General features: G+C 54.8%; 2 protein-coding genes across 3 annotated transcripts; both read right to left on the bottom strand.

Moving 5' to 3' along the window:
* Window positions 1-4,573: 4,573 nt before the first annotated feature.
* EXOSC2 (exosome component 2) lies at window positions 4,574-9,082 on the bottom strand. 2 transcript variants are annotated; one of them, XM_055819821.1, is made up of 9 exons: window positions 8,915-9,082; window positions 8,730-8,831; window positions 8,603-8,648; window positions 8,244-8,333; window positions 7,846-7,911; window positions 7,616-7,684; window positions 6,572-6,766; window positions 6,267-6,395; window positions 4,574-5,396 (listed from the first exon to the last, which is right to left on the bottom strand). In XM_055819821.1, exons 1-9 carry the CDS (start codon window positions 9,037-9,039, stop codon window positions 5,316-5,318), a joined length of 903 nt encoding a protein of 300 aa, XP_055675796.1. In that variant the 5' UTR covers window positions 9,040-9,082; the 3' UTR covers window positions 4,574-5,315. The 2 variants fall into 2 exon arrangements, with proteins under 2 accessions (XP_055675796.1, XP_055675802.1); XM_055819827.1 differs by having other exon boundaries at window positions 6,572-6,748; window positions 8,915-9,079.
* Window positions 9,083-11,140: 2,058 nt separating this feature from the next.
* Window positions 11,141-19,467, bottom strand: PRDM12 (PR/SET domain 12). Its single transcript, XM_055816890.1, has 5 exons — window positions 19,210-19,467; window positions 18,247-18,437; window positions 17,108-17,263; window positions 12,760-12,871; window positions 11,141-11,776 (listed from the first exon to the last, which is right to left on the bottom strand). Exons 1-5 carry the CDS (start codon window positions 19,421-19,423, stop codon window positions 11,394-11,396), a joined length of 1,056 nt encoding a protein of 351 aa, XP_055672865.1. The 5' UTR covers window positions 19,424-19,467; the 3' UTR covers window positions 11,141-11,393.
* Window positions 19,468-21,700: the final 2,233 nt, after the last annotated feature.

Genomic DNA, 21,700 nt, shown 5'->3' on the forward strand with positions numbered 1-21,700 from the left:
TATCTCAGTAATGGAGATCAGCTTCTCACTGCAGTGATCTAACTCCCTGCTCAGTTCTTATGGATTGAAGGAAACTGAAGAAACAAAGCTGCCTGTCAACCCAGGCCAAGCAGCCTGAGAGAAATCTGTTACAAAAACCAGTACCAACTATCCTTTACTGAAAAAATTATTCCCTTCTGGGTCTGACTAGAGCATCCTGGATAATCTCTCCTACCTCAGCAAGGCTGAAGCAGAGTGAACTCCAGAAGACCACCACAGGTCTGCATTTCTCAGAAGACCTTGACCAAAATACACAAAGGTAATTGCAGGTAAGTAGGACTTGTGTTCTGGACAATACAGGCTGTATTGTATATATGCTTCTCCCTGCCTCACCTGAGATCTATGCAGATGAACATACTTTTTTTTTTTTTTTTTGGTGTGAATTTATCATTCAGGTCAACAGTCAGTCATTCCTGCTGCTGCTTGGCAATCATAAGCACCAAAGTAGGGCGGGTTCTTTGCCAGCAGCCCCCAACCTCTTTCTACTCAAGAGTTGCTCCAAAAGCGTTTCCCAAAGCAGTGCTGTAGTTAATCTGAGGCTATACACAGGCAGATGGGCCAGCTGGTCACTCCCAAATATCATAGCAAGATTATCGGCACTCTTTTCCTTCCTGAAGGGCATTGTGTTGTGTCCCCTACCCTGCTGCCATTTTTTGTGAACGTGATCGTCTCACATTAACAAACTTGAAGTTGCCCAGTGAATTCAGAAATTTAAATTAGAGAAGTCAGAAAGATTGTGTGAATACAGAATAAATTACAAAATCTACAGACTGCTTCTTTCAATCAAGCTTTGAATGTGGCCTGTGTATGTCCCATATATTTCATACAAGAACTTCCAGTACCTTCTCCATTTATCTTCCATTAAGTGTGGGTTGTTAAAACAAACAGCTCCGGTGACACTTCCTCCATAACAATATCTTAAAGCTTCAACCTCTTTACCAAATAATAAACCTTAGCATACTAATTAGCGGTTCTCAGGAATCTGAAACAACCATTTCAAGACTGCCTATAATCTCAGTGGGGCTTCAATATCTTCTAGGGTCTGCTCACAGCTTTGTATTTTCACCAGTCACCTCAACAGAACAGCAAAACTGTATGCGGATGATACAGTAACGTAATAAGCAGCAGTCATTGGATTAATAACCCATTAGCACAAATTTTAAATCCCAATGGTTATTACTGGGAGTAAAGGGAAGGGTTGCCATTCTTCATATTAGTACATGCATCAAACACTGGTGCCAAGAAATAGGAAAATTTTTTCTACAGACGAGTGATTTTGTGTTCTCGTTTCTGCAGGCAGCGCTAGCCAACAGCAAGGGAACTGTTTACTAGCTCCACTTGCAAGCTCGTCTGTGCCATGTATTAACCCTGAAGTAAGCAGCACAGGCAGGTGCTGCAGTGGTTTACAAACAGGCTCCACGCTGTCAAGACGCTGGTGACCAAAAAAATCAGATTGGTCTAAGCTGTTCCAATGGCTACGTGAGCATTTTAGTTCCCCATATAAAAATGAACACTTCCTAAGTTTTTCCCACCCTGCTTTCAATTATGGTTTTATTCTTAAACCAAAGAAGCCACAGTTTCTTCCTTTTCACCTTTTCTGCTTAGAAGCTGCCTAGCAAAATCCCACAGACTATTTCAAGAATTCAAGAGGGCACTGGTTTTGCTGGAGTCCTCCTTTACATCTCAAGCACTTCCCCTCTCAAAGGCATTTTTTTGATTGCCTGCCCATCTTCTTGTGTGGACCTGCCTACGGAAAAAGGGACCCCAGCTTCCCCACCTACCTGAAATGCTGGAGCTTTCCCTGTTTGCTAAGACAGATGCCAGACCCCATCCAACTGCACACCCATCTCTGCTGGGCAGTGGGGAGAAGTCCTTTGCCATATAATGGATCATGACTGAACAGTGATACTTGAAGCCTCTCCATGTGGAAACCATGAGCTCCAGAAGCACACCCAGTTGCTTTTGAGATGGATGAGCACTGGTGGCCCTCGCTATTTGTCAAGAGAGAGAAAAATCACAAGGATTCAGCCAAATCAACACTAAATGGCCCAGAACCTTTCTTAGACACCTTTAAAACTGCTCAGGAAGCTTCTCCCTCCTCATGCAAGTTTGTCACTGTCATCCCTTGTTACCTGACGGCTTCCAAAGCTGTGCTTGATGGTGTTGCAGGAACTGCCAGCGAAGCCTTGTTACAGACCTCAGGTCTGGGCTTGGCGCAACGCTGGCTGAATTTGCGAAGCACAGCAGAGAGGAAAATACTGGGACTTTTGGGGGGTGTGTCGTCGTCGTCGTCCCCCGCATCCATAACGAAACCTTCCCAGCTGGTGCTCTTGTTCTTAGGCTTAAAAACAAAAGTGCCAGGTATTCAGGAGCATGGGAACTGGATGAGTCACATACTCTCCCCCATTTAAAGTATCCCGAAGACCAAAATATCAGGAATGCTGCAGCATGCAGGAAGAATCTGAAAGCTCAGAGCTGAAGCAGTGCAGATCTTGAGCTCATTGTTTTTCAGGTTGTATACTCATTTATTGAGCATAAATAACCAACAAAGGTTCACAACGGGCAGAGAGGGCTAGAATAAGAAGCCTGGAAATAGACCACAGTTTTAAAGACTGCTATGTAGAGGGGTGGGGGGACCCCACAAACAAATTACAAGAAGAGGAAAAGGGAAAAAAATTATGTAACAACTCAGCTGTGCAGCCCACACAGCCTGCTACAGAGACACCAGCACCCTTTTCCCAAGATCTGTGTTATGAGAACCTGGCACTGTCTCACCTTGCAGGTCTGACAGCTCATGCTTGGTACCCATGAGCACAATCCAACTCTAAATTAACCACCTCCAGAGCATACTTCCCCAACACATTTACACCACATTACCAACAGCACTTTCAAGAGCCTAATATACACCCCCCCAGCCCCCTTCTGACCTGTTAAGATGCGTGCAGAGACATTGCTTGAGGACAGAGAAGCACTTTGCAGTTGTGTACCAGTTCAGCAGAACCATTTCTAGATATCAAGTCTCTCTGGGTGGTAGTGAAGTACAGTCTCTTCGCCCCTTTGCCCTTTAACTGACAGAAGAGTTGTTTAAATCCAAGTGGCAGGGATGCAGAGATCTACTGGATTAGCTACAGACTTCTCCATCAGTCTTCAGAAAGTCTTCAGAAATGCTTTAAGAAAAGTGGACATCAGATACTTTTATCTCGTTGTTTATGTCCCCAATCTGTTTATACCTAGAAGGCTTACAGCAGAAATCCCTGAATCTCCCCATATGGTAGTAAGATAAACATCTGCTAAACTACAGCAATTGGGTATGGAAAAAAGAGGTACTTTTCTAATCAAAAGCTGCAGAGGCTGCTAAAGCTTTTAGCCTTTTTGCACTGCTCCTGTCCACACAGATTTGGATAATGCTGCTACCAGCCTCACGCACACACCTGAAGTGTCACCATCAAGCGTTCACTTTCAGATTTCCCAGGTCATCTTGAGAACGCGATTGTTGCGAGACTTATTAGGGAATCCTCGTAAAACTCCAAAATAACAATTCCCAGGTCTTATGTGGAGAACTCCACCCCTATCCCCAAAAAGTTAAGTACGATTTCGGAGAGGCAGCACAGGCAGAAGTTTGGGTTGCACAGCAGCTGAACAGATTACCCATGTCCTTGCTTGTCCTTAGCCACTGAGCTCCATAATGCTCTAGTATTTAGGTAGCAGCACTGGTGGCAGACATCCAGTCTTTGCTATTTTGCAGGGCAGTGAGGCAGAGCTGCTGGAGAAGGTCACTGCTACAGACACGATCCGAAGCTGCCACCTAGTGCTTACTCCGGCCTCAGGCAGAGCAGTCCGAACTAGGTGAAAAACTACAAAGGGCATTTCTAGTTCCCAGGAAAAATTAAGCAAATAATTTTTCCTTTTCCCTGGGGCAAGCATGAGAATTTTCAACGTTAGAATTAGATTCAGGGACAGTCAGGGTAGACATTTTGTTTTTTCATCCTTTTCAGGAGTTACAGCACTGTGATGCAAGCAGCTCTAACACAACACAAATACAATATCTATATGCAATACATATGTAACACAAACAGCTCTAATACAGCAACAGAGATCTGAGAGGATGCTCTAAGGGAAGCGTCACATCCATTCTGCACAGAGAAGACAAGTGACTGACGGCCAACACCTGGCTCAGCATGCCCATCTCTAGCTACTGATCTTCACCCAGTGTCATACTGGGCTCCCCGTCATCTCCCAGACACAGCTGCTGCATGATTCACCTCTCTGTGGGATCCTGCAGGAAAGCAATGTTAAGAGAGCCACTGTGAACAATGCCAAGCAATCTACTCACAGAGAAACTCTGCACGGAAGATATACTGAAGAGGAGGGTCAAGTCCTGCTTGAATGGGATGAACAGCAACGGTTGAAACAGGACATTGCAACCATTCTGAGCGTCCCGGCACAAGGAAGCTTGAGCCAACTGTAGCTCTCAAGCTAGACCCAATTAATTCTGGAGAAAGACAAGCTAATGTACACGCTCCCGAATGACTCATCTCTTTCAAAAAATTTATTGAAATGTACAGTATTTCATATAAAATATTGGAGCCTCCTCAGAGGAAGAGCTCACCACATCAGGCATAAAAAAAGCTACCAGCAGGATGCACAGACTAGTAAGACACTGCTTGCCCATGGCTCCCGGCACATGTGGACAGCCACATCATGCCACACACCATCTCATACCCTTGAGACATTAAGCCACAAACAGCCTGACCCAAAACATGGTTAGCCAAGGGTGTGGGTACTCCTGTTCTCTAAAGACTCATACCTGTGATCTGCAGTCTTAAAAACGAGCTCTCCGTGAGAGGACAGTGACAGATCTGTATCATGGTAAAGGGAAATCAAACCCATTTAGAGAGCCTTTGGGGGGGGGGGGGGGGCGGGGGCGGGGCGGAAGAGAGAAACATAACAAAGCATGTTCCTTCCTCTCTATCATTCTGCATGAAGTTCAGGGGCACAAGACACAGCAACGAGTGCTATCAGGTATGTCCCAGTTGCAGCTGCATCTTCATAAAGGTCAGATATCAATTTTTCAGGCTGCTGCACTAAAAGCCTATTGTACTTAAGTACTATTGTACGAAAAGGGCTCAGGAGGTATCCTAGGAGTTAAATGAGGAATCTTCATGGTTTCTGAAGTGTGGAATGAATGTTGGGGACTAGAACACTGGAAAAAAAAAATACTGAGAATCAAGAGCTGCCATGTTGAGACTTCAAATGACTGCTTCTGGCCAGGTGCCCTATCCCTCCAGATCCAGCAGCCTCTGTCGGGTTTCCAGAACGATCTCCTCCTCCACCTCTGGTTTGAGAATGTCCTTGATCTGGAGTGGAAAGGAGAGAAACATTGGCACCAAAAAAGCAACTACTACTGCACACTCCGTGGGGACAAGGATCCCTGACACACAGCAATGAGCAGTGAGTTTAGAGGGCTGTGGTCAAAAAAGACTATGGCAGAGGGTCCAAAGCGAAGTCAACTCTGTCAGAGTTAGCAGTTCTTACAGAGACCATAAGAAATCAAAGGAGGTGCTACTGACAACACCCAGTCTTTCCTGAAGGACACACACCCATATATGGGAAGTGGAGAGATGACTGAAAAAGAAGTACACTTGAAAAGAACATCCCATCTAGCTGAGCAGGCTGCCACTGTGAATGAAAGCAGAAGATAATTCAGATGTTAGCCGTTTCCGAGAAGAGAACTGCCAGCAATGGCACTGGCAGAAATCAGGGAAAAGCTATACAGCAAGAGGTCAAATTGAAGGAGCCTTCCAGCAGTGCAGGATGTGGATACAAACAGAAGACCGGTCTCTATACAATACGTGACACTTGCTTCTTTGTTCTTAAAGTGCACTGTACCCTCACACAATCCCAAATTTAACACTGTTTTCACACGGATCACAGAGGGTCCGTAATCCCAGCAAGGGATACACATCTATCAAAAGATGGACCTATGTCAATACAGGAATAGCTGGACTTTGCCAGAGGCAGAACCCTTCAAACTATCCCTGAAAACGCGCAAGGCAATTTATGTTATGCAGAAGGGGGCAAGTTCGTACTGTCACTTACTACAGGATGCTTTGTAAAGCCAAAAGGAAGCCCTACCGCCTAACTTACTGCCTGCAGCAGCAACTGATGCGGCCTTTCCATTCCCTCCCCATGGTGCGGAATAGACTAAATGCTACTGGTTTCTGTACCTGATGAGGAAGGGATGCTTCATAGCAATACAGGATGCTGGTGTCAAAGAGCATCAGTTTCTGATTAACTAGAGCCACGATGCAGTTTCGGAGCCTTGAGATCACCTCCCGGTCAGACAAGGGAACTGGCTGAGGAAAGACAGAGGTAAACGACATGAATACACAGGGAAGTAATGCAAGCCTACTGTAAAAAAGCTTTGCCATGAACCTGACATCTTGAAAGTCTCAGGTTATTCATATACCTCTGACCGTTAGACTGAAAAAAAACATCACTGGGAGAAGGTTCATCTTCCCTGAACCCTCACCTCCAAGTTGGTGGTGAAGCCCCCTGCCTCCTCATCTTTATGCTCCAGCGTTGGGTGGATCCAGATGAAACCATTGTTGCCAAGGATCACAGATGCACCACAGGGCAAGTCATGGAAGTGAGTCTTCTGGCGTTTCACAAGGGAGGGTGAGACCTGAACGAGCACACCCTGGGCAAGCTGAAGAGGAGACCATGACTCATATGTGAGACACACAGATAGAAACAGATAACAAGAAGTCACCGACATGCACTCCATGCCTGGCCTAGGAATGAGTCAATTTAAACACCTTTTCCCCGTGAAACAGTGAATATAAAATCTGCCTGCTTCTGGGAGCGCTGGGAGGATTAGCTAATGCCTGTGCAGTCCTTCGAAGATGAAGAATACCCTAAGTGCTTAGCACAAATGCTAATAATATCTTGATCATAACTACACATCAACCATCCCTGCAGAAAAATGAGGAGCGAGAGGCCCAATTTAGCAGAACACTTTCCCTCTTAATCCAATCACTGTCCTTCATCCTTTGTGCAATAAGCACACTTCGCTTTCATCTTTTAAGTGCTAATACCCTTGGTCTGGTAATCCCAAACTGCAGCCTACGCTCCAGTGGCCCCTTGGCTTATTTCAATGCACAAAACCAGAGATAAATGCCAACTGTGTAAAGCCTAAAATAGAACCCTGGAGAGAGAAACAAGTCACAGGGGCAATGGCCTGCAAAAGAGGAGTGATGAAGTTTGAGTCAGAGAATTTTTCTCCCCAGGGTTTAATTCCCAAGCGGCTAGTGAGGAAAAGCGGACTCGCAGGTTGTAATTGTGGACAGGGAGAGCAGCAGCACAAAGGGAAAGTCAAGGGCATTTCCTCTGCTCTGGGGAAACTGCTCGGTGCTCCCATGTAGGAGCTAAGATTCTTTCTAACCTGCAGGAATGGGTTACAGCAACATCCTGCTCTACTCCAGTGCTTTTTTCTTAAAAAAATCCCTCCAAAAAGCCTTATACAAGGCAACTGGAGCAGAATTAGACCAAGATCGAGTGCTTTTGAACAACCTACCTTCCCATATTTCAGACTGCGGGTGTGCAGTGATACAGCGCCATCAGAAAATACAGACTGGACCTCTGCCTGTCAGTGCCACTTAAGGAAACAAGGTTCCTGGTGTTGCCCAGTGCCAACAGCCACTGGTGCCCCAGCAGAGCTCTCGCTGCCAGCCAGGCTAGCCGAGGTCCGGCTGCTCTCCCCGTGCTCTTGGCTCTTCTCTTTGAGCACAAGCAATGGAAGGATACACTGATGAGGTCCCCTTCCTGCAGGTAGTCCCTCATCGCAAGCTCATCTTCTGCTGATCTCCTCCTCTGAAAAGCACAGTGCACGAAGAGTTACATGTCGCTCGGAATGAGAAAACAATTTCAATTAACATCTGCGCTGCGGGGGGGACCTTTGGATGTCACACAAAACACAAGCAGGTCACCGAAGGAAAGTCAAGCCGACTAGCATACCTAAGATTGCTAATGTGTTTATGTCTAAAAACACTGAGAGTTAAAGAAGCACAACAGGCCCACTCACAAAACCCAACACCACCCTTGTGCCAACTGCGGGAAGGGCACCAGAGCTGCCCGGTGCCTCAGCTTCTGCCATGGAAGCAGGAGATGGGGCTCTGGCACCGCTCTGTGTGAACTACGCTCACCAGTTCCCCGCCAGGCAAATTCACAGACGACAGCAGCAGGACCGAATCTAGCCTGGAATTCGTTTCCACCTTCCACCGCTTCTGCTGAACCTGGGGAAGAAAAATAATCTCTTGAGACACACTGAAAAACGGAACGGGAGCTCTTCAGCGCAGCAGGAAGCCCGGCAGCCAGCCGAGCCGCAGGAGGCCGCGCTGTGCCGTTCAAAACCCGCACGCTCACGCCATGTGTGGATTTGATGTGGTCTGGGGAATGGCAGAAGCGCTCGGGACGGGCCCAAGGCCCGCCAGCTGGTGGCCGGCCGCCCAGCGGGCCACCCCTCCACCTCCCCCACGGCACACCGGGAACAACCGAGCTTTACCTCCGTAATCCTCCCGACCACGATGTCGCCGACTTCGCCGTTGTACCTGGGACAGAGCAGCCCGTCAGGCGGCAGCGCCCCCCCGGGAAGGGGCCCGGCCCGGCGCCCGCCCGCCCCCGGAGCTCACCGGGCCTTCAGCGCCCTGACGCACACCAGCTTGTTGACACGCTCCACGGCGCCGGCCACCGAGGCGATGAGCTTCTCCTCCTCCACGTAGGTGCCGTGGCCCCTGCGGAGAGAGCGGCCGCCTGAGGAGAGCCCGAGGCCGGCCCGCCCCCCACCCCGCCGCCTCCCCTCCGCCGCCGCCCCCACCTCATGTAGCCCGTGTCCGTGGTGATCGTGTCCCCCGGTGCCACCAGGTGCTTCTCGCCGCCCCGAGGCGCGGTCGGCCCCACCGCCCGCCGGACCACCGGCAGCCGCATGGTGATGGCGGCCATCTTGAGTGCGGGCGGCGCGGCGCCGGCGCCCCCATCCGCACACGCCTTCCGCCCGCCATGTTAACTGCTGGCGAGAAGGAGCCTGAGGCGCCGGCGCCGCCATGTTGAGTGAGGGCGGCCGTGAGGCCTCAGGGTCGCCATTTTGGTTCCTGGCAGTAAGAGCGGTCGTGGGCTTCGCTGCGTTGGGAACCTTAGGGAGAGAGGGGTCATGTTTGGTGAGGGCAGGGCGCCTGCAGCCCCTGGGGCAGGCAGCGGCACCGAGCGGGGAGCCAGCCAGCCAGGCCCCCCCTTGCGCCGCCAGCCGGGGGCTCGCCGGGCCCCAGCACCCCGCCTCGGCCGACACCCCCGGCTGAAGGGCGGCCCCAGGGGGCGGCTGGCCTGGCGCGAAGCAACACCCCCAGTTTCTAGGGGAGCCCCCTGGTTGTGCCCCCCATCTGAAGGTCATCTTTGAACCCCGTTCGGAGGGGGCAGGTGGGCTCGGGGTGTGCCCCCCCCCCCCGCACCAGGGGGGCTGCAGGGAGGAGGGCGCCCAGGCCTGGCTGGAACATCTCAGAGGGGCTGGGAATTTACCCCTTTCCTTGGCAAAGCTGTTCCAATGGTAAATAGCACGTTGTGTGGAAGTTTTAGTCGTTTAATTCAAACACCAGTTAGGCTCTTGGAGCTGGTGGGAAAACACCAAGGAAAAGGAAGCTAGGAACGTCCTTCAGCATCCTCAGGACCACAATCAAGCATCACTCTTTCAAACAAGACTTGCACCTGTAGCCCATCACAGCTGAAATATGACCGTTAATTCATGGAAGATACCAAAGGATATCAACAGCTGTTGTTTCAAATAGACTGTGCACATGGAGGCAGGGAGGTACCAGACCGGCTAATACCCCTGGTTCTGTAGTTAGCCAACGCACACCCCTTTTCTTTCAGACCTGTAAAGGAGCTTCTGTGGCCCAGAGCTGACCTTTCCTCTTCCCAGCTGCACTGTTCGGTCCAACAGGCAATGCTACATCTCCTTATTCACCTATTACTGTCCTGCTTTAAAACATCAGTCCTCCCAACCGCTACGTCCTTCCCCTGGCATGTAACAAAATAAAGCTCTCCATGCTATCCGTCTTCTAAATGATAAATGTTCCAAGTAATTTTTATTTAGAATACAAGAGAGGTACAAATGTATTTACACTGTGTACATATACAATCAAATAATATATAATATCAAAGTTTTGTAAATAATGTTTACATAAATATTTACAAAGTTAAAGTGACGGGTTGTTTGTTTTTTTTCTTTCTGGAAGTAAAACAGTTTGTGAGAACTTTATACATCTTAGACTTATAATTAATATTAGAATACCTTCTTTCAAGCTTTATGGTACACAGCCCTGCTCTCTCTCGCACGTGGCAGGACTCCAGAGGGCGCTTAGAGTTGCCCTTGGGGACAGAGCTGGCCCGAGGACGGGTTTTCTCTGTCCCCAGAGGACGGTAGAAGTAACAGCTGAAATGTTCCCTCACGGCTACGGGGAGCGCTGCTCCCACGGCTGGAGCAGGCACACACAGCCCGGCAGAGCACAGGGTCCCCCAAAAAACCGGCCTGTGGATGGGTGCTTCCAGCTAGCACGTCGTGCTGGGGGTGTCCCCCGGCAGGGGGCCTGTCCCCCTGCCCACGGCACCGCTCAGAGGGGGCTGCAAACCCCAAAGCACGACTCGGGCTGCAGGAAGGCAGGCGAGGGGGTTCGGGTGGGGGGAAAATGCAACTGTTTGCTAAATCGGGGCTCCCGAGGAGGGAAACGTGTCCCTTGGAAAGGGCCACCAGGCCCAAGGCTGCCCCTGGGGTAACCAGGCATGGATGGGGGGGCTGCAACAGGGCTGTGCCAGCCTGTCAATGGGGCACGTGTCTGCTGGGCACTCGCTGGAGCAGAGGAAGAAGGATAAGAACAGCTTTTCTTTCCATCAAATTATCTGTAAAACCCAGGTGTGACTCATCAAGGCCCAGCTTTTAGGCTGCCCCAGCCCTCCCCCAGCGCACCAGCAAATCCACGCAGGACATCCTGCTGTGTCCTTTTCCCCCTCTCCCCCCTGCCACCCCCAGGGACCAGCAGCCCACCCCACCCCACATCTCCCAGGGGAGGATCCCACACGGTGCCGCTGCGCCAGCAGCTTGCAGAGCCGGGGGGGGGTCCCCTTGCTCACCGAACAGCCTGCCCCTGCCAAACCCCATGCAAACGGCGATGCTCCAAAAACAGAACGGCACCCCCCCTCAACACACAAGGCAGCCCTGTCTCTGCCCAGCTCTGCCCCCCACCCCGTTCACTGCATGTCTCAGCGCCAGTCTTTGCTGTCCGAAGACCCGCTGCCGCGCCAGGGCTTCACAGCACCATGGTGGGGATGTGATGGGCCAGGGATGCAGGATGGGGCACGGGCAGGGCTGGCGAGTGAGCCTGCAGGGAGGCGTTGGGGGGCCGATGGCGGGCGCTTTTCTGGTGTGCCCGCAGCCCGGCGAGCTGGGAGTAGGCACTTTGGCAAACCTGGCACTTGTAGGGACGCTCGCCGGTGTGCAAGCGGACGTGGTTGCGGAGGGTAGAGGACTGGCTGAAGCGGCGGTTGCAGAAGCGGCACACGAAGGGCTTGTCCAGGGTGTGGATGCGCATGTGGGAGCGCAGGTTGCTGCGGGAGTTGAAGCCGCGGTGGCAGATGACGCAGCGCATGCGCCCGGTCGTGCTGGCCCCTGTCTCCACCGCGTGGAAGTCCTCTGGGGACAGCAGGGGACAGTCAGGCACTGCCCTCCAGCACAGCAGCTCACCCCCTCCCCAAACCCCCAAGGTGCTGGCTGCCCTAAACAGCCGCTCTGTGCGCCCTCGCTGGCTCCATGCCCACCGGGGGTGCCTGCTCATGGAGACCCCCATCCCAGGCAGGGTGGGGTCACAGGCTGGCACTTAGGGCTTTGGGAAGGGGCTCACCCAAATTTAGGTAAGGGGGAACACTCAAGCCGACCTGCCTCCCCTACAGATGGGCACAAAAAGCACTTTTCCCCTCCCTGGGCTGCCAGCAGACCTGGAGGGGTGAGCACAGCAACCCCCAGCACACAGCCCAGGCTCTTCAGCAGCAGCACGCTGTCCCTGCAGGGGTCCCAATTTCTCCCCTGCTCTGCTGGGCTCCGACCCAGCGCTCTCAGAGCGGGGAGTGGGGCTGGGGAGCACAGACGGAATCCAGCTCCAAACGCAGCATCCCCCCAAAGTGCCCAAGAGCTCCTCTGCCTGCCTGCAGAGGAGCGTCTTGAAACCACCAAGACTAGCAGAAAGCAAAAACCCGAGGAGAGAAAAGCCTCCTGCGATGGTGACTTGGGGAAGATCTGTTAAATGCAGAGAAGGGTTGTAGGCAGCTGCATCCACTCGGCGTTTCACAGTACGCTGGGGCTGCCTTCCTCCTGCTTACACACCTGCCGTGCTCCTCCCTGCCTGGCTGAGTCGGGCAGCAGCTGCTGGCCACCACACTAGCAATAGCCACGGGGAAATCAGCCTGGAGGCAACCCCCCCGGGCCACTGGGGACCTGCTCAAGCTGTAAGGATCTGTCTCACAGTCCCTATGTTTGTCCCCAGGGAGCTGGGGGATCTGACGTATTGCCTGGCATGTCCCTGCCCCATCCCCACCCCATGGCCTCAGACCTGCGGGCAGGGTGAACAGAGAACAGGGGGGGGGGATGCTGCGCTCATGGCTGTTTCCGATGTTACCTACCATGTTTGCTCTTCTTTTGCTCCTCTTCCAGCCCTGGCACACCGGGGATGCCCAGGAAGGTGTTATGGGAGTTCCCGTACCAGACCAGCAGCTCTTGATCCGGAGGAATCATCTAGAAAGAGAGATAGAGAGAGCGGTGTCAAGCGGGGTGATGAATGGCTCCCCATGCATCCTCAGCTGGTTGCTTCACACCTACCCTGGCTATACCCCACGTCCTGCGAGACCCTGCTGCCGTCTGGGACCTGCCAGCTGTCCCCAGCACACTGCGGGCAGGCATGCCACGGCCCAGGCTGCAGCACTGGAGGCGACGGCACAGCTCAGCACCATCCACCACTGGCACAAACCTGCACCGGGCTCTCCCCAGGCCAGGCCACAAACACCACCACAAACAAATAACCAGCTACAGAGCACAGGGATGGAGCTGGGGTCTCTGGAGTAAAGAACCCAGAGGTTTCTGCAGCTTGGGGAGAGGAGGACATGGTGGCACACAGAGAAATAAGCCATTTGTGGACCCACAGACTACAGCAAGGCACAAGTGACAGAGACCAAAGCAGGGAGCCGTGACATGCCCTGGCTCAGTGCTCCTGCGGAGCCTTTTGGCCCTGGACAGAGCCAGCAGCACCCTCCTGCTGCAGGGCACAGGCAGCATCACCCACTCGACCCTGCTGGGGCTTATTTAAGAAGGGGGAAATGCAGAAGCGCCAGCAAAGGGCTCACCAGCCCAGGGATTGGAGGGAAGCTCGGGGGCTGCTATAGGAGAGTGTGGCTCAGGGGCAAGATGCTGCTTACATCCCACACCAAAGCCGCAACGCCTACAACAGCCCAAGGAGATCTATAGGGCCAGGGAAGGGCTTTTGCACCACCCATGTTCCCATTTTCCTGAAACGATAGCATTTCTCCTTCCCTTGTTATTCCCGTTATGTCCCGACACTGCCAGAGCAGCCCAAGTGAGCAGCCAGGTAACGCCGCTCAAGCCTCCCTGTGGGAAGCAGCCGTGGCCGGGAAGACAGATGTTCTCCAACCAGTTCAGGCAACACCGACAACATCACTGTATTAAAAAACACACATTTTTTCCCCCTTGCAGGTCCCTAAGTGTTAAGAACCTAATTTACAAATGGGAAAGTCCTACATTTCAGAGGATGGCTTTCCATACGCAGGGTAGTCCAAGAAAAGCATCATCCACATGAAACACAGACCATAAGCTAGATCATCCGAGTACTGAAAATGTGCCTAATTTTAAGCAGCTGAAAGCAGTGGAAATTTGACTTCATATGTTTAAGTGTCCAGCTGCATAAAGACCTCACTGGGGCTGTAGAGCAGGAATTTGGGAGGCAAGGGAAGCTGGTGTCATTTTGCGTCCCAAATCAGCTCTGTTTCTTGCTGTCATTTTCTCTTAACAGAAAACGAGTTCTTTTAATACAAGCAAATAGAAAGGATAAAATACATTGCATGCGTGCATACGTGTGTGTGTGCATGTTTTATTCTGCTGGAGCTGGTGTGCCTGTGCCAGCAGTGGGTGAGCACTCATGTGCATACACCCCAAAGCAATTTAAATTGCCCCCCAGGAATCTTGCGGCCTTTAGATCAAAGTCCAAAACTCACTGTCCTCGCTTGATTTTCCAGCAGCAGCAACTTGGAATTGCTGAGGAAGACAGGAAAAACAAACTAGCAAGTAAGGGCAGAAACGGGCAAAACACATGAAAATATGTAAGGCAAATATCAAAAGAGGCACCCAGTAAATCTGATTTTGTGGTGGGTAGGTTGGAAAGGCATCCTAAGAAATACCGTGCTGGGGTTATGGCACAGCAGAGGTAGGCAGAGCGACGGGCCAGGCAGCTCACGGTGCCTGCCGGGGAGGGGGTGCAGCAGGCTGTGTGGAGGGGCCCCCCAGCTGGTAGGGGTGGAGGGTGACGGCAGACTGCTGGTGAGAGCGGGCACCCCTACATTCAGTTGGTGTTGGTGTACCCTGCCCGAGACAGAGCTGGTCCAGCTGGTCCAGGGCTGGTGCTGCACCCCCAGTCCAGGGTTTGTGGTGAGGGAGGTGACAGGGCAGGAGGGGTGGGTGATGAGGGGGGAGGTCGCTCCAGTGCAGGATGCTGTGTTTGTGTGTCTGTGACTCTGCTCATTAATCCCTAGCGCAGAGAGAGAACCACAAAAGGCAAATCCTCTCTTGCTTTTCCTTTTCTTGTTGGGTGCACAAACTCCAATGAGTCCGAATAAGCAATCGGTTTAGGACTGCATGTGTGTGTGCACGCACGTGTGCCTGCAGGCATGTTACACAGGTGGGAACGGGGAGCCCATGAATGATGCAGATCCTCGACCTGTAGTGCCCAGTTGTGACCCAGCTCCTCGCACACTCCATGTTTCCCTTCCTTGCACCCTCACACTGAAAGCCCTGGCCCCTTCTGCTCCTCCCGGTGCGGAGGGACCCATGTCGACCCGGTGGTGGCAGCAGCAGGAACACTGCCGGGTGCCTGCTGTGCCCGGGGAGCACACTGCAGCATAACAGCAGGCACCCTTCATCCCCACTTTTACCTCCCTGTCACTCGGGATTCAGCGTTCTCAACTTTTCAACTTTGCTGCTTGTGCCAAGGGAACTAAATTCATCCTGCTCCGGTGCTCATTGCTACGGCCCCAGGAGCAAGCCTGCAGATTGACCACGACTATATGGGACCTCTACAGGCACCTCCCCAAATATTGGCTTACCTGCCCCATCGTCCATGCATGCACAAGGTGTGAGAATTCCTAATTCCACCACGGCTACCCGGGATTATTTTACTTATTTGCATAATGTAGGAACAGTAATAAAAAACAATTCAGCTGCTGTCACAACAGGCACAGCTGCCCATAGGAATATCAGATCTTAAAACTGGGTGCAGCTGAAGCCTACAGATGAGCATCCAGGATGGGGAGAGCAGCACAGAGGTGCTCGGGGCTCTTGCTTGCAGCGCTGCACGGGGAAAGGCAGCAGAGCCCCAAGAGGCACATGGGACTCTCCCGCTGCAGAAGAAAATAACCTGCTCTCTTCTTACCCACCCACTTGCCTTTCCCATCCCACTGTGGCAATCCCAAACCCAGCCCTGATGCTGGATCAATGCAGGATTAGGCCACGGTCCTGTGCCATGGAGCATGTGAGCATCTGCCCCTCCGTCAGCCAGCGCAGGGCTCAGGCAGACCTGGGGAGCTGCCCCCACCCATGGAGCAGCCAGCGCTCGCCCCTTCCCCAGCTGAGACCCTCTCCCAGCTGCGGGCAGCGCGGGAGCCTGTGCTCCTGAGCGGGTGACACTCAGGCCCCGGTACTGGAGAGGGACAGTCCCACAGTGCTGCTCTGGGGTGGAACTGGACATGGTCCCTCCGTGACTCTAAGCCGAAGCAGCTGCACAGGGAAACCTCCCTGAGCTACCCACCTTCCTCCACCTGCAACAGCATCGGGTTGTGGGGACACTGTACACAAGCAAGGCTGGTCCCCACTGTCACACCTCTGGTACTGTGTGACTTGTACGCACATGGCATCAATAACGCTGGGGATCCAGACACCCACCCCCACCCCAGCATCTCCCGTGGGGAGCTGTGGGTGCCTCCAGCTTTTACCCCACAGCACTGCAGCCTGTGCCCTGGGACATCCCTGGGACCCAGCGCCTGCCCCCGCTGCCCCACCAGGCCAGCACCCACCAGCACTTCATACAGCAGCACATGGGCAGGATGAGTCCCTTCCCCACAGCCCCACTGCAGAGAGCCCGAGGCACGGCTGTACCGACCTGCATCCCGCCCGCTCTGCAGCTCCCTGCCTGGCTCCTGCAGCCCCCATCCTCCTCTCATTCTCCGTTTACAGCCGGAGCTGCTTGCGACCCCCAGATAAAAGCAGTGCAGGGTCAGGCGCAGCACCTGCACTCAGCACCCGCGTTTCATGGAAACCCCCAAACCTCCCTCTGCTACAGAGAAGCAGGTTGTGCACAAAACCCCATTTTTCAAGAGACCACCAAAACCCTGCTCCTACCCAAAGCCCTGCCTGGGCCAGGATTGCAGCTCTTATGCTTTACATCCCAAAACCATCTTGGACAGCGTTTGCTCTCCCTCTGCTCAGCACACATCACCCCATGATCCCACGGAAAGGGGACAGAGAAGAGAAGGGCCCTTTGCTGCTCCCTGAAGCCCGTGCAATAGCCATTCCTCATGGTGCCTACCTGTCTGGGGAGGGGGTCTGGTGCCAGGGATGGCAGAGCTGCCCTGTGCTCCCACATATGCCCCAGCAACAGCCCAAAGAACAAGGAAGGGTCTGCGGGGTCGGGGGTCCCAGCACCCTGCTCCCCTCCTGCGGCCACCCCAGATGCCTTCTGGCCCTGCTTACCTCAATGGCCTTGTAGAAGATGCTGTTCCCAATCTGGACCACCTCCAGGTTCTGCTCCTGCTCATTCCGTGCACATTTGATGTAGGTCATCCAGCTGCGGTGGTCCTCCTGACTGGCATCAATGAAGTACCGCACGGTGCCATCTTCATTGAAGACCTGGGAGGCAGGGAGAGCAGTTGGTAGCGATGCTGCCCACAGCGGACTGAGCCCCTCCACCTCCTGGGTGAAGTCCCCAGCCAGGGCCGAGCTCAAGGCCAGCGCGGTTTCGGGGCTGAGACCCTACCAGCAGCTGGAAGGTGCCCGAACCCTTCATGGTGCCGGAGCATCCGCAGCGGGGCTGAAGGGTGCCCTGTGCTTGCTGGGCGGGCATGGCTGGCCCCATCAGCCTGTGCCCACCCGGATAACCCAGCTCCCGGCCTCAGTCTCCCTCTCAGCAGAGCCCCACAGGCAGTCCACCCCGAAGGGGCTACTCAGCACCCCGCAGCTTCTCGCAGGAGCACCCCTGGGTGGAGGGGAAAGCGCCTGCCAGACCCAGCCCTTGGAGGAAGACGCTTTGCAGGGTGGCAAGAAAAATGAGGCAAGTTTCTATTAGGCATAAAATTATAATAATAATTAAGAAGTGCAAGTCTGACACTCAGTGAAACAAAAAAAAAATATAAGAAAAGGGGGGGAAAACCCCTCTACTAGCTGGGCATTAATGCGCGATGTCGTGGCAGCTCAGATCCCCCCAACCCCACGGCTTCCCTCGGGGTTAACTGCGCCAGGGCTGGGACAAAGCGGGGGACAGGGCAGAGCTGGTTCCTGCCGCTGTGCCCGGCGCAGGCAGCTGCCAGCCGGCTGTTTGACCACGACGGGGAAGGAAGGGCAGGACCGGGTGTGATCCTGCTGCCTTGGACACAAGCGGCAGCGTTCCAGGGCTCTTCCGAGAGCTGGCTGCACCCCGAAAGGCTGAAGAAGCCTGGCCCTTGTCCTGCCCCAAGGGTCTCCCAACCCCGCCTGCCCTGGAGGAAGCCAGATCTTTGCATGAACGGGGAAACTGAGGCACGGGGAGGCTGGACAAAGGCCCCAGGCCCCAGCACCCCATCTCTACCTCTCCCCAGGCCAGTCGGGGCTGGGGGTACGGGGGAATGGGTCGTTACCTCCCACATGAGGTTGTTGTTCTTGCACAGGTCCACATGCTCGGGCGAGATGACCCTGCCCGTGAAGGGTCCCATCTCGGTGCCAGCCTTGATCCAGGTCTTGGAGAAGATGCCGAGCCCTTCCCCGGGGATGGAGCTCTGGGCGATGATCACTTCCGACGGCAGCACCAGGCTGGACAGCTTCTGCACCTCTGCGGGCGGGGGACAGGGCTCGGAAAAGGGACCAACCGCGGGGGTGCCGGGGAGGGGGGCAGCGGGGACCCCTCCCCGCTCCCAGCCCAGATCCCGGGTCTGAGCCTTTTAAACGCCCACCCGGGCTCCTACAGAGCGGTACAAGGTCCCCCCCGGGCACTGAGGAGGTACCTGGGAAAAGCAGCCCGGGCTGGGCGAGGGAGCGGGGCTGAGAAAGGAGGTTAAATGGTGTCTATTTCGGCCCATCCAGCAATTTGTCATGCTGTTAAAGTGATCTGCATTCATTAAACTCAACTAGAAAGAAATTGCTAATTCTAAATTCATTAGTCCTTTAGGAATGCTGTAGCGGTACATTGTGCCTGAATGGCGCAAGGGCTTGTTTAAAAGGGCCCAGGAATTCCTCTTACAAAATGGGGAGATGAGATGGTTGACATATCGTGAATGGAAATGGAATTAGCCTTCATGGTAAATTAAGAGAGGAACAGAAATCCGAGAGGGGGAAAAGGGAGCCGGGACGCCCCGGCGATGCCGGGGCGAGAGAAAAGACATTGTCCCGGGCGGCTGAATGCGGGGCGCCCCCGGCCCCCCCGGCCCCCGCCCAGCCCGCGGTTTAAGTGGGAACTTTCTCAGGTCAAGCCCAAGTTAACCAAATGAATTTAAAGCCCTTCTTAGACCCCAGTCAACTGCTATTACACGCTTGGGGAGCGCGGGCCGCCGGGAGCCGGTCCCGGGGCCGGGGGGGGGTGTCCGGGGAGGGGGGGGGGCACTCACCTCCGGAGAAGGACTGAGCCAGGACCTCGGCCGTGAAGGCGGTCTTGGGGCTGCTCTTCTCCTCGAAGAGCTGCTCGCCCAGGACGTTCCGCCAGCGGCCGTAGAGGAAGCTGTGCAGGATGTCGGAGGTGATCACCTCGGCCAGCGAGAGCCCCTGCGGCTTCAGCCCGGGCTTGAGCACCAGCGCCTCGGCGGGCAGCACCGAGCCCATCATGGGGGCGGGCGGGCCGGGCGCGGCGGGGCGCGGGCGGCGGGCCGGGCTCCGTGCCGCTCGGCGGCTCCCGCCCGGCTATATATGAGCTTCATTGACCCTCCTAATTGGTTATTAATGACCTCCCTGACGTTGGCGGAGAGACTGGGGCTGCCGGAGCGAGGCGAGCCGTCGGAGCCCCCCCCCTCCCCTCCTTCCCTCCCCTCCCCGGGGGTGGGGTGGCTGGAGGGAGGGACACGGCGAGCACACATGCACACGCATGCACACACACACACATACACACACACACACACACACACACACACATACACACACATACACGCATCGGTTCAGCCCCCCGCAGTCCCCTGCCCTGGCAAACCCAAACCCGGGCACCTGCCCCCGGGAACGACGAAAAAGCAGCGAAACGGGCAGAAATACCCTTGCCGGTGGCCGCGGACGGGACGCACCCTCGGGCCCGGGCCCGCTCCCTCCCCGGCCCCCGCGCTCGTTTTGGGGGTGAAACGCGGCGCTTCGGGGCCGCTGGGCACCACAACGAAATCGGTGGCCCCGACGGCTCCAGCCCCCGCCGCTGGGCAGCGTTCGGCCCCCCGCCGCCCCCCGGGAACGGGCCGGGGCTCCCTCGACGGGTCCGAGCCGCCGCGGCTCCCCGCTCTCCCCTGCAGCCCCGGCCCGGCTGCTCGGTACCGGCGGCCCCGGGAGGCGCCGGCGCTGCGGTCCCCCAGATCCCGAGGAGGGTCTCCAGGCACGGGGAAGGGGGTTCGCGCCCCCAGAGCTAGCCCGGCTGCAGCCTCCAGCCCGGTCCCCAAACCCGCATCCCCCTCGCGTGTCCCAGAGGAGGGTGAGAAGGGCTGGGAATCGTGCCCACGGGTGGAAGGGGCCGGGGTGGATCTCCCACCTCCCCGCAACGGCAACCGTGTCCTGCCGCGTCCCCCCAGGGCGGGACCCCCCCCGGGGGCAGGCTGCAGCATCCCCGGGGCTCCGCCGCCGCAGCGCTCCCGCCTGCCGCCCCAACCCGGCCGGGTTCCCCCCGAGCCCCGCCGCCGCCCCCGGCCCAGCAAGGTTGCCACCGCAGCGGTCCCCGCACATTCCGGGCTCCCCTCCCTCGGGGCCCGCAGCTTTGCCCGCTCGGCAAAGGGTTAATCTTCCCTGGATTTAAACCCAGTCCCGCTGTGTCGGAGCTTAGAGCCCTCTCCTTCGCCTTGTTCTTTTGATTTTCATGGGGACGAGGGTCTGTAAAGGGCTGGGGGGAGAAGGATGGGCCCCCAAATTCCTCAAGAGCTCAATGGCCAGTTCCAGCCCCCGGGCAGCCCCGCCGGGGCCAAAACCGTGCCCGGGGCAGGAGCTGGGCACGGCCAGACCCCCCGGGCCGCGGGCCGGTGCTTTACGGGGTGAAGCTGTGGGGCGGCTTTTCCCCTTGACGCAAATGCTGTTACAATCCAGGTGCAATTATTTCTATTAACTCAATCAAGAAGAGGCGCAAATGGCAGGAATAGACCCAAACCCGCCGTTCGGAGAGGTGTTTGCCCGGAGAGAGGCAGCGCTGCCCGGGAAAGGGGAGGTGTATAACCTGCCAGGGTCCGGTTTGGGTTTTAATACGCGTAAAAATGAGTTTAGTTTGTTTTTCTGGACTTTGGCTACAGGAGCCGTCCGCCGACGTGGCGGGTGTATTTCAGCTTTGCTAAATATAACGCATCAGGTGGAAAGCTTGCACGACACACGTCTTCCCCCGGCTGCCGAGGCAAGCGATCCCCTCGGATTGCTTTTTTTTTTTCCTTTTTTCCCCAGGAAACACATCAACCCTCAAGTTATCTCGGGATAAAAAAAAAAAAAAAAAAAAAAAAAGATGTTCTTAAAACCTCTGCGGCTCCCGTGCGGGCTGTGCTGCAGCCCCGGTCCCGGCTGCGGGGGGCTCGGGGGTGCGGGGGGCTCAGAGGGGGGTGATGGAATAAAGGTAAAAAGAAAAAAAAAATCCTTCCATTTTCTGCGTGGTTTTAAATATCCCCAGCTGTTTCCCAAAGCTTCTTCCCGGTCCTAGGAAGGTGCTTTGGTGTGTGTGTCGCGTCGTACCCCCGTCCCCCGCCCCCCCCCCCCCCCCCCCCCCCGCCTCGTTTCTCTTTTTTTAATATCGCAGTTATCCCTCCTTTTTAACATTTAAGAGGAAACAAGTTTAATATTCATGGCTGTTAATAGAGAAGGGCCATTATCGCCGCCCCATTGTTCTGAGCCCCTCACAATGCTGCTTGTATTTTCATGTGTATATTCCCAAAGTTCCTTCTG

The sequence above is a fragment of the Falco peregrinus genome, chromosome 1 (genome assembly GCF_023634155.1).
Source record: "Falco peregrinus isolate bFalPer1 chromosome 1, bFalPer1.pri, whole genome shotgun sequence".
NCBI classification, from domain to species: domain Eukaryota; kingdom Metazoa; phylum Chordata; class Aves; order Falconiformes; family Falconidae; genus Falco; species Falco peregrinus.